General features: G+C 42.5%; 1 protein-coding gene across 3 annotated transcripts in view; it reads left to right on the top strand.

Annotated features, from left to right (window-relative positions):
- The first annotated feature begins 10,120 nt into the window (after window positions 1-10,120).
- Window positions 10,121-13,860, top strand: part of PPP2R5E (protein phosphatase 2 regulatory subunit B'epsilon) — a 160,275-nt gene continuing 156,535 nt past the window's right edge. For 2 of the 3 annotated variants that reach the window (XM_055538291.1, XM_055538289.1), the window contains exons 1-2: window positions 10,121-10,303; window positions 12,468-12,631. In XM_055538291.1, the coding sequence (XP_055394266.1) occupies window positions 12,475-12,631 (157 nt within the window). In that variant the 5' untranslated portion in view covers window positions 10,121-10,303; window positions 12,468-12,474. The remainder of the gene's footprint in view (window positions 10,304-12,467; window positions 12,632-13,860) is intronic. The other variant, XM_055538290.1, reaches the window with a different exon arrangement.

Here is a 13,860-nt window from a genome sequence, read left to right as displayed (position 1 = left end):
CCAGCAAAGTGCACTTCTCACCAAAGACAGAATGGGCTTCTTTGTTGTTTTGGAAAAAGGCTTGACTATCAAGGGAAATGAGTGAGAAAGTTTTCATGTTTTCTATATATTCTATAAAGCACTATATACAAACCAGATTGTATAGACCATTTCCCAGGGGAGATAGGCAGTAAAACAATGAATTTCAGTGCCTGTCTTCTAGTCTTTTTTTTTTTTTTTTTCTGTCTTCTAGTCTTTACTCCTGCCCAAATTCTGCCACTTACTAGTTGCATGATTTTTGAAAAGAAACTAAACGTTTCTGTGCCTTAATTTCTGTCTCTGTAGAATAGGATAAAAGTACTTGCATTAACAGGTTATTTTAAGAATTAAGAGAATACATGTAAAACATCTGTTGTAATTCCTCGCTTATAGAGTGGGAGTTCACATTGATGATGATGATGGAAGACTTGATCCATTATTTATACCATTTTTTTTTCTATATGACATTGTATAGGATATTTAATCTCTGTGTCTTATTAGTCTTTCCTTCTGTAAGATGGAGAAAATAGTAGCCTTGTATTCAATTACTTGGCCATATCATTAGCAAACAAGGATTTAAAAATAGAGGTAACTTGGTACAGTGTGAAAAGGCCTGGCCCCTGGAAGAACTGGATACAAATTGTGGTTCTACTAGTTACTAGCTATGTGGAACTGGACAACTTCCCCATCTCATCTTTCCATATTTATAAAAAATTTCCATATTTATAAAATGGAAATAATATACATCTACAGAGATAGGATTCAAATTAAGTAGTGCACAGGAAAGTGAGCTAAATTGCTATGCATGTGTTTGCAGTTATTATTACCAATACCATGCAAGATTGAGTATATTGTCCTTATTGTTGTTTGTTCTGATAACAGTATATTCAGATTTAAGTTCTCACCCTCTTGGTTGTCTTGCCCATTGATAACATTTTAGCAGTGATTTACCTCCTGTTCATAGGTTTTACCCAATTTTATTGATATCTGAGAAGTAATGCTTGCTCTCTACGATAGGTAAGAATCCTGGATGCAATATTCAAACATAGGCTACACTTCCTAAAATATGGCCTGGTGTCTTAAGTGATACAGTAAAAATAACCTACTGAAAAGCAGCAGTTTGCTAAGAATAAAGCTTATTTTCGTGTTTGGTAGGTCACTGCACTTTCTCCTCAGGTAGATGTATTCTAAGGAAACTTAACTCCGTAGGTGTAATTCTTAAAGATATCTGCTTTGAATTTTAAAAATAAAACCCAACAAATAAATTTGACTTGGTAAATTACATTATGAAAGAATTTCTGGCAAGTTCACTTTAAATAATTTTCTCTCATGCATCGGATCAGAGTTCACCTAAAGATTTCATCCCATAGAAAACCCAAGATTCAGGGCCTAAAGAGTAAATTGAGGCTTGGAGAGGTTAAATAACTTGGCCTTGCATTATTAGTCAGGATTCTTTTGGGTGTAAGTTATAGAAATTCAATATCAAAGTAGCTTAAACAAGATAGACTTCACAGAATCACACAACAGAAATTAGTTTCTGACATAGCTGAATTCAGCAACTCCAATCAGGTGGTTAAAACTCAGCATTTGCCAATGTTTTCCCCACAGTATTGGCTCCTTCCAGGCTGGAGGAGAGGAAGGGGAGATGGTCAGAAGTAGCTCCAACTTACATCATTTCTATGGTTTATGATCCAAAAGAAACAGACGCATCGCTCTCAGTTTTCACAGAGCAAATCTTGTGGAAGATCCAGGTGATCCCCTTGGGTTGTGTACCCATCTCTCATGGTTGACAGTTCCACCAAGACCACATGAAGTGAGGAGTGTCGTCCTCAGAGAAAAAGTGGGTATGGATGGGAAGCCAATATCCACCACCCCAAGGCTAGGCTATTGCTAGAAACAGGCTTAGGACCTCAGTCTTCGTGCTGTTCTGAAGGTTACAAGGAGAAAGAGAAATAGGTAAGCTTAGAGCAAAATAGTTTACACCTCTTTTAAAGGTATATAAATTAGAAATGAACATAAAGCTCTGAAATGATGTTAAATCAAATGATCATTTTTTATTACTTTCAAAAGTATGCAGATATTGTACAATGCAAATCCCTGTTATTGCTAATGAATGCTGCCAAACACACATGATAATTTAGTGTGGAAATGGATTGAAAAGCATGTGGCTCATTTCCTTGCTCCTTGTTTTCTTTTTATCAAAGAAGGGCATTTCAGAATGTAATTTTAGCGGGGAAAAAAGACAAAACCTCTTAAAGGAAAATTTCTAAATGGACAAAAAGTATTGAAATGTGAAGACAGTGGATGATTATGGTAATAACTAGTATTTACTGAACAGTTAACATGTGTCAGGCACTATAGTAAGTGCACTCATGAATGCATGCTAAGTCACTTTAGTTGTGGTCTGACTCTTTGCCATCCTATGGACTATAGCCTGCCAGGCTTCTCTGTCCCTGGAATTCTCCAGGCAAGAATACTGTAGTGGGTTGCCATGCCCTCCTCCAGAGGATCTTCCCAACCCAGGGATCGAATCCATGACTCTTAAGTGTCCTGCATTGGCAGCTGGGTTCTTTACAATAGTGACACCTGGGAAGCCCATAGTAAGGGCATCGTTGTTGTTCAGTCCCTCAATTGTGTCTGACTCTTTAAGACCCTGTAGACTGCAGCACACCAGGCTTCCCTGTCCTTTACCATCTCCAAGTTTGCTCAAACTCATGTCCACTGAGTCAGTAATGCCATCCAACCATCTCATCCTCTGTTGCCCCCTTCTCCTTTCAATCTTTTCCAGCACCAGGGTCTTTTCCAATGAGTCAGCTCTTTGCACCTAGTGGCCAAAGTATTGGAGCTTCAGCATCAGACCCTCCAATGAATATTTAGGGTTGATTTCCTTTAGGATTGACTGGTCTGATCTCCTTGCAGTCCAAGGGACTTTCAAGAGTCTTCTCCAACACCACAGCTCGAAAGCATCAATTATTTGGCACTCAACCTTCTTTATGGTCCAACTCTCACATCCATACATGAATGACTACTGGAAAAGTCATAGCTTTGACTATATGGGTTTTGTTGGCAAAGTGATGTCTCTGTTTTTTAATACACTGTCTAGGTTTGTCATAGATTTTCTTCCAAGGAGCAACTATCTTTTAATTTCAAGGCTATAGTCACCATCCACAGTGATTTTGGAGCCCAAGAAAATAAAGTCTCTCACTGTTTCCCTTGTTTCTCCATCTATTTGCCATGAAGTGATGGGACCGGATGCCACGATCTTTGTTTTTTGAAAAGTGAACATGAAAGTCACTCAGTCGTGTCCAGCTCTTCATAACCCCATGGACTATACAGTCCGTGGAATTCTGCCGGCCAGAATACTGGAGTAGATAGCCTTTCCCATCTCCAGGGGATCTTCCCAACCCAGGAATGGAACCCAAGTCTCCTGCATTGCAGGCGGATTCTTTACCAGCTGAGCCACAGGGAAACCCATTTTGAGCTTTAAGCCAGCTTTTTCACTCTGCTCTTTCACCTTCATCACGAGGCTCCTTAGTTTCTCTTTGCTTTCTGCCATTAGGGTATGTCATTTGCATATCTGAGGTTATTGATACTTCTCCCTGCAATCTTGACTCCAGCTTGTGTTTTATCCTGCCCAGCATTTTGCATGATGTACTTTGCATATAAGTTAAAAGAGCAGGGTGACAATATACAGCCTGATGTACCCCTTTCCCAATTTTGAACCAGTCTGTTGTTCCATGTCTGGTTCTAACTGCTGCTTCTTGACCTGCATACAGGTTTCTCGGTAGGCAGGTAAGGTGGCCTGGTATTCCCTTCTCTTGAAGAATTTTCCACAGTTTGTTGTGATCCACACAGTCAAGCGCTTTAGCATAGTCAATGAAGCAGAAGTAGATGGTTTTCTGGAATTTTCTTGCTTTTTCTATGATCAGGTGGATGTTGGCAACTTAATCTCTGGTTCCTCTGCCTTTTCTAAATCCAGCTTGAACATCTGGAAGTTCTCGGATCGTGTACTGTTGAAGCCTAGCTTGGAGGATTTTGAGCATGATCTTGCTAGCATGTGAAATGAGTGCAATTGTGTGGTAGTTTGAACATTCTTCGGCATTACCCTTCTTTGGGGTTGGAATGAAAACTGACCTTTTCCAGTTCTGTGGTCACTGCTGAGTTTTCCAAATTTGCTGGCATATTGAGTGCAGCACTCTAACCTTTGAAATAGCTCAGCTGGAATTCCATCACCTCCACTAGCTTTGTTCCTGGTGATGCTTCCTAAGGCCCACTTAACTTCGCGTTCCAGGATGTCTGGCCCTAGGTGAGTGATCACACCATCATGGTTATCCGGGTCGTTGAGATCTCTTTTGTATAACCTTATTTAAATCTGATGACTATCCTGAGTTAGGAAGTATTCTTCTGTTCATTTACAGGCCAGGAAACCCAGGCTGTGAAGAGTGAGAAATCTGGCCCAGTTGCTAGCTCTTGGCACTGGCATTCTACCTTGAGTATAGTATCTGATTCCAGAGTCTGTGTTCTCATCATTATGATTATAATTAGTTACAACTTTAGTCCATTTTTTGTGGCTTCCCTGGTGGCTCAGATGGTAAAGAAACTGCCTGCCATGCAAGATATGGGATTGATGCCTGGGTGGGGAAGATCCCCTAGGGAAAGGAATAGCAACCCACTCCAGTATTTTGCCTGGAGAATTCCACAGACAGAGGAGCCTGGCAGGCTATACAGTCCATGGGGTTGCAAAGAATTGGAGGCAACTGAGCAGGCACACACATTAGTCCATTTAATTGTATATAAGTTAACTATTTTACCAGCAAAATTATTTCTTGTAGTACATTTGTCTTTTAGCCTATGTGAAAGAAAATGCACTTGAAGCATAGGCTTTCTCGTTCCCTGTTTTTTCCCTTTTTTTTAAATTTCCTTCCCCATCAGCAACATAGGGTCCCTCTTCCTGTTTGATGCATTAGTGACCAAGGACCTCTCACTGCTAGGAATGGAACTGGAACAGCTAAATGTTTTAAATCTCAAGCTATAATTATACACATTAATCACATGAAAAGCCATGCATAACCTATGACTTTTGAGGTATATCTGAAAATGCAACTGCACTGTTTAAATTGTGACCCAAGAAAATGTCACCGCTGAGGGTGTTTCCCGTGTAGGTAAATGTTGTAGCACCAAATTTTCTTGTCTATGTATCTGTATATATAATCCTTTTATTGCTTTTCTAAGACAGCAGCTCTTGTCTCAGGCTTTTTCACTATTCTTCCCTCTTAGCTCACAACCTGCTTCATGTACCCTCTACCCCCACTCACAAATTGGGCTCGTGCACCTCTGATGGTACTTATGCTGATACGATGACACCTCTGATGATGTCATCTTATCAGCAAAAGTCTTTGTCTCCTGTGGTGGTAGTGTAGTCACTCAGTTGTGTCTGATTCTTTGGGACCCATAGACTGTAGCCCTCCAGGTTCCTCTGTCCATGGGATTCTCCTAGCAAGAATACTGGAGTGGGTTGCCATTTCCTTCTCCAGGAGGGCTTCCTCACCCAGTGATTGAACCTGAAGACACGTGTCCCCTGCAATTGGCAGTAGGGTTCTTTACCGCTGAACCACCATGGAAGCCCTTTCCTCCTATACTTGTTGATAACTGTTTTGATGATACTTCTGCTTATTAACCCTTCTTTAGTTCACCAGAAGATGATAGTTTACATCTTCCAGTCTTATCACATGGTCAACTCACTAGTAGATTCATGGTAAGCTCAGCCTTGGTCTGGGAACTGAATGCTTTCATCGGATACAATGAACAGTGTTTTGTCACTTGATGATGGCTTCCCAGACAACTATAATGTATTTCTTCATTGTTGTTTGTTTTTATATTTTTGTGTAGAGTAGACGTCTCCAAACTTTTTTGATCATTCATTCCCATCAGCATATTTTGGGGGAGCAATTATTAACTGCATATATGTATATTTATTTATAAAGTGTATACATATGCTACCAGCATAAGCTAATAACTCAATTATATGTTCAGGATGAAGTTCACTGTTAACGACAGTGGATATAAATCCACATTCAGAATCTTCTTGATGAGTTTGGTATTTTTTCAAGCCAAAATTTGGTTGAATTTATTATATTAATTTTGAAATGTAGCTGCCAAAAAACCTGGTACTAGATGTGTCAGTTCTGCCATTTGCTTGTTTTCCTGTGGTTTCATTGCAAAGAACCCTGTAAAACAACTTGGATATTTTCTATGGATTAGTTAGGAAATGACAACCCACTTCAGTATTCTTGCCTGGGAAATCCCATGAACAGAGGCAGGCTACAGTCCTTGGGGTCACAACGAGTCAGACATGACTGAGCAGCTGAGCTCAATCATGAGTTTCATTAAACCTAGGGAATATATTCAGTAACTTCTCTTAACTGAATCGAGCAAACTGCAATAAGTCATTACATGTTGACAGAGATTTGACTGAGTGGGACTACCACTGCCAACCCCTGACAATGGGTAACTCCCACTTTTCCTTGAGGACCTCTCCTGTGCTGTTCTAGGCCAAGAGATCATTCCACGGACTGGGTGCAGGATCACTCATTATATATATATAAAATATTATGTAGAATATTAGTTTTCTCTTTTGATTAGAACTAGGCATAAAGACGGAGAAGGCAATGGCAACCCACTCCAGTACTCTTGCCTGGAAAATCCCATGGATGGAAGAGCCTGGTAGGCTGCAGTCCATGGGGTCGCTAAGAGTCGGACACGACTGAGCGACTTCACTTTCACTTTTCACTTTCATGCATTGGAGAAGGAAATGGCAACCCACTCCAGTGTTCTTGCCTGGAGAATCCCAGGGATGGGGAAGCCTGGTGGGCTGCCGTCTATGGGGTCGCACAGAGTTGGACACGACTGAAGCGACTTAGCAGCAGCAGCAGCAGGCATAAAGAGATGTCCCCATACTTTTTTATCCTGCAACCCAAATGGACTGGGTTGACTTTAAAAAGAGTCACAACCTAAAAGTTCAGAGTTATATTTTATTTGGTGGGAATTTTTAGGACTGTAAGCCCCGAGAAACAGCATCTCAAGCGACCCTGAGAGAGCTGCTCCAAGGGTCGGGGGGAGGAGTCAGGTTATATAGAAGTTTCCAACAATGAGCAGGTGGTTTAAACATCAAAAGATTATTGTTAATTAAGGAAAACCAGGTATCTCATGAGTTTGAGTAAGCTCTGGGAGTTGGTGATGGACAGGGGGACCTGGAGGGCTGCAGTCCATGGGGTGGCAAAGAGTCGGACACGACTGAGCAACTGAACTGAACTGAGGATATCTCAAGGAATTTAGTGCTTTTCTATATATAGGAAGATGCAAGAGTCTAGGTTCACTGAAATCACTTCTTTCATTTACATCTCGGCTATCTGGGGCCAGTATCCTGCATTTTTCGCATCTTCCCTGCACCCCTCATCTGCCCTGCCCCTCCCCCTCCACCAGCTCCTCAGTGCTCATCTAGGGAATGACTGCAGTCTGAGGGCTTCCTGGGGGCCCTCCCAGCTCAGAAATTCACATTTGGAGAGCCAAAACAGCTGATGGTTGTGACTCCATGGTTTATTGATATGACAGGAAATACTCCATTTCTCAACTGCTTTGTACTCTGCTGGAATATACATACCCCTTGGATGCTTGGATCTCCTTTAGAAACTATCAGTTCAAGGAACAATCTCTCACATAGGCAAGGATTTTTCCATTTAAAAAGACCTACTCATTTCAGTTACTCAGCCATTTTATAGAAAGTGAGAGTTTTGAAATGAATTGTCTTTATAGAGATCCATAATTTGCAAGCAAAATCCCCACTCTACAAAATGTGAAATATTCTAAGCAACAGCTGTGAGCATTTCAAACAAGCACTACTCTTTGACAGTTCAATTGTTGCCAAGGGAAACTGAGTTGGTTTTAAAATCTTCTCTGGTTTAAATTCTACATTTACCCTTAATCAGAAATTGAGCAAAGAAGTACTGCATGGCTGGGACACTGAATTTTTCATGAAGACTGGTATGGGAAATTGAGATGTGGAAATGCAAGTTTCTTGAAGGTGGGAGGGAGACTGATATTCTAGCCAGTTTTATAATGCTTAGGGGCGATGGAACTTTTCAGAGCAAACACAGACACTATGTATAGTGGCCAATCATCTGGAGCCAGTAGGGGAAGCCCGCTTCCATCTAAGAGCACCAACATTTTCGGCTTCCTTTATCACTTAAAATTTTTTTTAATGACAATTTTTTTTTCATTCAAGACTCATTTCTGGGGATATGCATAGAAATTTGCAACACTTGAGTGTTAAACAACACAAACAAGAGAAATAAAAGCATTTCTTTTTCCTGCTGTTAGTTGTATGCATGGTACAGTTTTACTTACATGGAAAACATGATATAATGCCAAGTGGAAAAATTAAAAGTCTACAGAACGGAATAGACAATTTTAAGGAAGAAAATGCTGGAGAGAAGCACACCAAAATGCGAACAGTGGTTGTCCCTGGGTTGAATGATTATAAATGCTATTTTTTTTTTCCATTTTCCAAGTTTTGAACATTTGGTACCTTGGCATTTGTATTTTTTTTTTCGCCCTCTCAAAAGACAAATGTAGCATGCAATCGAATAGAGCAACGGTTCAAGAATATTCTCTGGTAATGCACCACGTCGCCTGTTCAGTCACTCAGTCGTGTCCGACTCTTTGAGACCCCATGGACTTCACCACTTGGCCTAGGGCTCACTAAGAATGCAACCATGTCTCTAAATATTTAATCACTTGTTCTAGCTAGAGTTAAGTGAAGCTTTCGCCACAAACTCTTTCGGATCCAACTTGCTAATTAAAAGCTCCCAAACTCCCACAGTTTGGAGCTGGGTTTCCCTGAGCTCTGTGCAGCGGGGTGAGCCCAAGCGGCTGTTCTCAGTAAATGATCTCGGGGCTTAGAGACAGCGTTCCCACCTGCGCCCGCCACACCGACCTGGCCCCAGCCAGGCTTGCAGCAGCTCCAGGGAGCTGACATTCAAAACAGAGGTTCAGGAAAAAGGAGACGAGGACGAGAGAGAATTCGAAGCGATATCCAACCCTTGGCCGGGCCCCAGGGGTTCGGATTTCAGTGCCAGGCCTCCCACAAGGTGGAGCGGAGAGCGACTGCTGGGGGTTTACGGCCGCGAGCCGCGAAGGGCCCATTTATATGAGCAGCGGCGCTGGTTCCCGTCGCGAGTGGACTACTCGAGCCCAGAAGGGCCAGTCTCGCGGCTGAAAAGGGCGGAATCGAGGGCCGGGAATTACCCGACCCTTGCCCTCGGAATCCTCAAGTTGCAGACGACCGCCGCCCAGAGGTTCCGCACTGCACAGAAACCCTTCGTATTTTTGTCAGCTGCACACCTCCCGAGCTTTAGCAGCTACAGTTAGGCCTAGTCGCTGCAGCAGCTCTTTTCCTCGGCCTACCCTACGGCTTGGCGGAAGCGGCGGCAGCGCGGCCTGAGAACGCGGCTGCATCCGGGTTCCTCTCGCCTTAGTCCAATCCTCGGTCGCCTCTCTTCCCACCCTCATGTTTCTCCGCCCACCCCACGCCGCCAATCCGCGATCGGCTCTCAGCCGAACATGCTGACAGGGGAGTGAAGGCGGACCCCGACCAATGAGGCCTTGCTTCCCGTTTGAAGTTTCCAGTGAGTGGGCGCCGGAGGCGGGCGCTGTTGGCGAGAAGGTTCGGTTGCGCGTGTGCCATGGACTCAGCCGCCCGGTGATATTGACAATAGGAGAGAGAAAGGGGCATTGACGGGGACCCACCGCGGGTACCGAACGGAGGCTCTGGCAGCGGCGGCTCCAGCCCCAGCGACTCCTCCTCTTTCTCTTTCCTTCTGCTGCCGCTGCGGCTTCAGTCTTCCTCCCTCCCTTCCCCCCTCCCCTCGTCGTCGCTTCTGCCGCCGGGTCCGAGGCAACGAGCAGAGGCGCCGCCCGCCGGGAATGTGAGCGAGGAGCCACCGGCGGAGCCGCAACGGGGTCGGTGCCGATTTGATGGGACGGGCCCGCGGGGGAGGATCGTGAGGCCGCCGCCGCCGCCGGAGCGCTGTGAGGCCTAGAGGCGCCGCCGCCGCGGAACCGGAGGGACGCCGCGCCGGACAGCCGTCGCCCCGGGCTCCCTGCCGCTGTCCGGACCTCCCCCTGCACGTCCCTGTCCCGCCACCCGCCCCCGCTGCGGTCCTCTCTCCCGTCTCCCGCCCCTCCGAAACCACAGATCATCTTTGGATTCTTCTCCAGAAGCTTCAAGGTAACTTCGTCCCTCCAGCCCCGGGGCTTGTCTGCTTCCTTTCCTCCTTGCTTGCCTCTTCCCCGTCCTCCTGGAGAACCCGCAGGGCACCGGCCTCGGGAAAGGCCTGGCCCGAGCTGGCGAGGGGTGCGGTGGGATGAGGTGCGGGAGAGGGAGCGCCGGTCCCACTTGTCTGATTTACCTGCAATTGCTTCTGATGTTGTCTCTCGTTCTGTTTGCCCCTTCCCCCCTTTTTCTCCACCTTCCGGCACTGGAGGCGTATTCTTGTCCCCCTTTATCCACTGACGGAGGCGGAGGGGGGAGGAAAGGGGGATTGGTGTAGTGAGAAGGATTCTGTAGCAGCTTAGCTTCTCCAGGGCTTCGGGTGGTGGGGGGATGGGGTGGGTGGGAGCAAAGGGAGTATGTGAGCATCCCTACAGACCAACCCCTTGTCTGTCTTTCTCCTTCACCCCAGCATCCCCTTTGGATTATCCTGAGCTTTGGAAATGCCCTATGCCTGCTGCTCAGAGGATGATAAAGCTTGGGCGCTCTAGTTCGGGGCGAAACCTGTTTCCCCGGGCTTTGCACCGACCCGCTGCTACTGCACGTTCAGTTCTGCAGCGCTTTAGGGTTGAGATCCTTGACGTTTATCCTGGGCTGCGGGCATAAGGGTCAAGTGATTTAAAAAAATTTTTTTTTTTTTTTTTTTTTTTTTTTTGCTACCAGTAACTTATCTGTAAGATGAGACGTGAAGAATAAAGGGGAGACAAAACGAGTGATGGAGGAACAGGATTTACGGAAATTTTGTGTTGTGAGGGTTACATGTAATCTAAATAACTCACATACCAGATTGGAAAAGAAAGCTGCCCCTAAATTTACAACATACAAATGTGTTGTGGAGCTTCTTGTAGATGCAGTCATTATGAATTTTTAAGTGATCTTACTTCTACAATCATTCATGCTTTGCAATTATCTATCACATTGTATTTGAGGCTAAATTAGGTAGATTGCTAAAAACCTTATTTTTTAAAAAAGAGCCAAACGAGACTTAAGCATCCCAAACCTCAGCACTGTAAGGTTTTGTTTGTTCTTGATTTCTGTTTTTGTTATTTTTGCTCTGTCAGAATCCAGCTAATCCAGGTAACTTTTTATTCTCACACGTTCAGAAAGAAACTCCCGTACTCTTTTATTTAGAGGTTAAAAACCACTCATGTTATGTAGGGATGCCAGGTGAGTGAGTGCATTTCAGCGTTTCCACTATGTGTCTTATTTCTATTCAAGACTGCCATTCATTTTACATGGGGCATGGTGGAGCCTCGGTGCCATGGAAATGAGGGCATCTGTTTAAATTGGTGAATGAAACTGAGCTTAATGCTTGTTACTTTTAGGAAATAGCCTTCATTTTAATAATTTGAGAAGGTTAAAAAAAATCTCAAGGAACTGTTCTGTTCCATTAGTTTGATGGAATGAAAATTAATATTTGATGATGAACTTCAAGGGAACTCAACTTTGTTGTCTAAGTAGGCTGTGACTTTAGGTTTTTACATCAATTTTGGTGCACGATTTCATCATAGTTTTTAAGCTTTAGTAACATCAGATGGCTTCTTTGAAATGATTTTAATTATGCCCTTTTTGTGTTCTGTTTAATCTAGCCTGTCTTCATTGGTGGTATGGTATCGTTTATTTTAGCTAGCACATTGCAGTAAAAAGTCATGCCTTGTTAGTTCAGAAATTGTAAATTTCACCTTGCTGTGATCCATTGGTGTAGATTCTTGAAGTACCATAAGGATTTCAACTCCAGAGCCCCATTCATAATATTAAATATGTTGGGAAAATGTATTGATGGAAGTTTTCCAGTTGCAGAATAGCTCCAAAATTAATTTAGGATCTCAAGATGAGAAGAGCTGTGCAGTTAAAAAATGAGTACATGGCTTAGAAGAGTTTTTTCAGGTATAAATGAACATCTTTACTGCAATATTACAATATTGTTTATATAGTACTTATATTCTCTTTTCCACCAAGTTTTTGTTTTCCCATTGAATATAGAACTGTTAATTGATTTTATTTGCTTTTTTCCCCCCATATTCCCATTTTCAAAAAAAATGTGTGAGAATTTTAGAATTTGTGTAACGCACTTGTTTGCTTCCACCTTGGGGGTGTGTGGATGATACTTCTTTCTCTTCAGTAGGGATATGTCCTCAGCACCAACTACTCCTCCATCAGTGGATAAAGTAGACGGATTTTCTCGGAAGTCCGTCAGAAAAGCCAGACAGAAGAGGTCGCAAAGTTCCTCACAGTTTAGGTCTCAAGGCAAGCCTATTGAATTAACACCTCTGCCGCTGCTAAAAGGTAAGGCTCATGACCAGGTGTGGATTCCTTTTCAGTTGATCTTTTTATATCTGTATATAATTTTCTTTTTGTAAGTTCCATATTTGTTAAAATTCTATGTTGCAAGTTGAAGGACATGTTTTAGACAAGTCACTCCCCCTTTTTAGAGGGCTCAGTTGAACCTAAATAGCCATGGACAGATGAAAAAAAACTTATTATCAGGAGTATCTCTAACATTGATAAGTAGAAAAACTGAACGCCACAGAAACTTTAAGATGTCTGGGTCTGTGTTTTTCTTTTTTTCTTCTGTTGAGATTTAGATGTATACTTTGTATGCAATGACACCTATAAATTGTAGTCTTAATCACAGGAAGTAGTAGAGTATATGGGACCATTAACTTACATATAGAAAATGATACTTGAAATAATTCATTTTTTAAAATTGAGAAAAAATGGTCAGTAATTGATTACACGCATTCTTATTTTCAGATAGTACAAACAGGAAATGGATTTGATGATCATTCTTGTTTGTGGAATTAATTATGGATAAGTTCTTATGAGAACTGTTTTTTTCTAAATTAGACTTTATTCTCAAAGGAAATAAAAAAACTTGGTTTCCTTTAAGCTCAAAGGAAAGAAAAAACTTGGTTGCTAGTTGGTGAACATTTATTTCTATAATGATTTGTGAAATTGTTTCAAAGGTATTATAAGAAAGTTATCATACGAAAAGCTGGAGTGTGACTAGAAAATGTAGCGGAGGATGTTTCAAGCTTCTGTTTTTCCCATATGAATTTATGCTTATGTTTTTCCCAGTGTAAACTTGAAGTTGGTGGAGATGAAATGAGTATTTATTACTATAGAGATGATATAGCTACAGTTAATGAAGATGAGCTCATATGAGTTTGGTGGAGAAAATTTTTGACTAAAGATTTTGCTGGTAAAAATGAAAATAGTCTTTGTAAGACTTTGAAAGAAAAATGAAAGAAAAATTGCTAGGGATAAAAGTAGCCATGCTTGAACTACAAAGTTGGGAGGTATATTGGGTTCTTTACTAATTTGTTTACTCTGAAATGGACAGCTGATAACTACTATCATCTCTGTCTGGCAAAGGAGTTTATTCGGAGGAAGCAGTTTAAACTTTCTTAGAACAGATTTAAACTTTGTTATATTAATTTCTTGGGGTCCATGGTAAACATTTAAATTGGAATTTAACTGACCACTCAGAGCCATGATGTTGGTTTTGTGAGTAG

The sequence above is a fragment of the Bubalus kerabau genome, chromosome 10, assembly GCF_029407905.1.
Source record: "Bubalus kerabau isolate K-KA32 ecotype Philippines breed swamp buffalo chromosome 10, PCC_UOA_SB_1v2, whole genome shotgun sequence".
NCBI classification, from domain to species: Eukaryota; Metazoa; Chordata; class Mammalia; order Artiodactyla; family Bovidae; genus Bubalus; species Bubalus kerabau.
The sequence above is the reverse complement of the archived record's forward strand: the minus strand, read 5'-3'. Positions and strand labels throughout refer to the sequence as shown.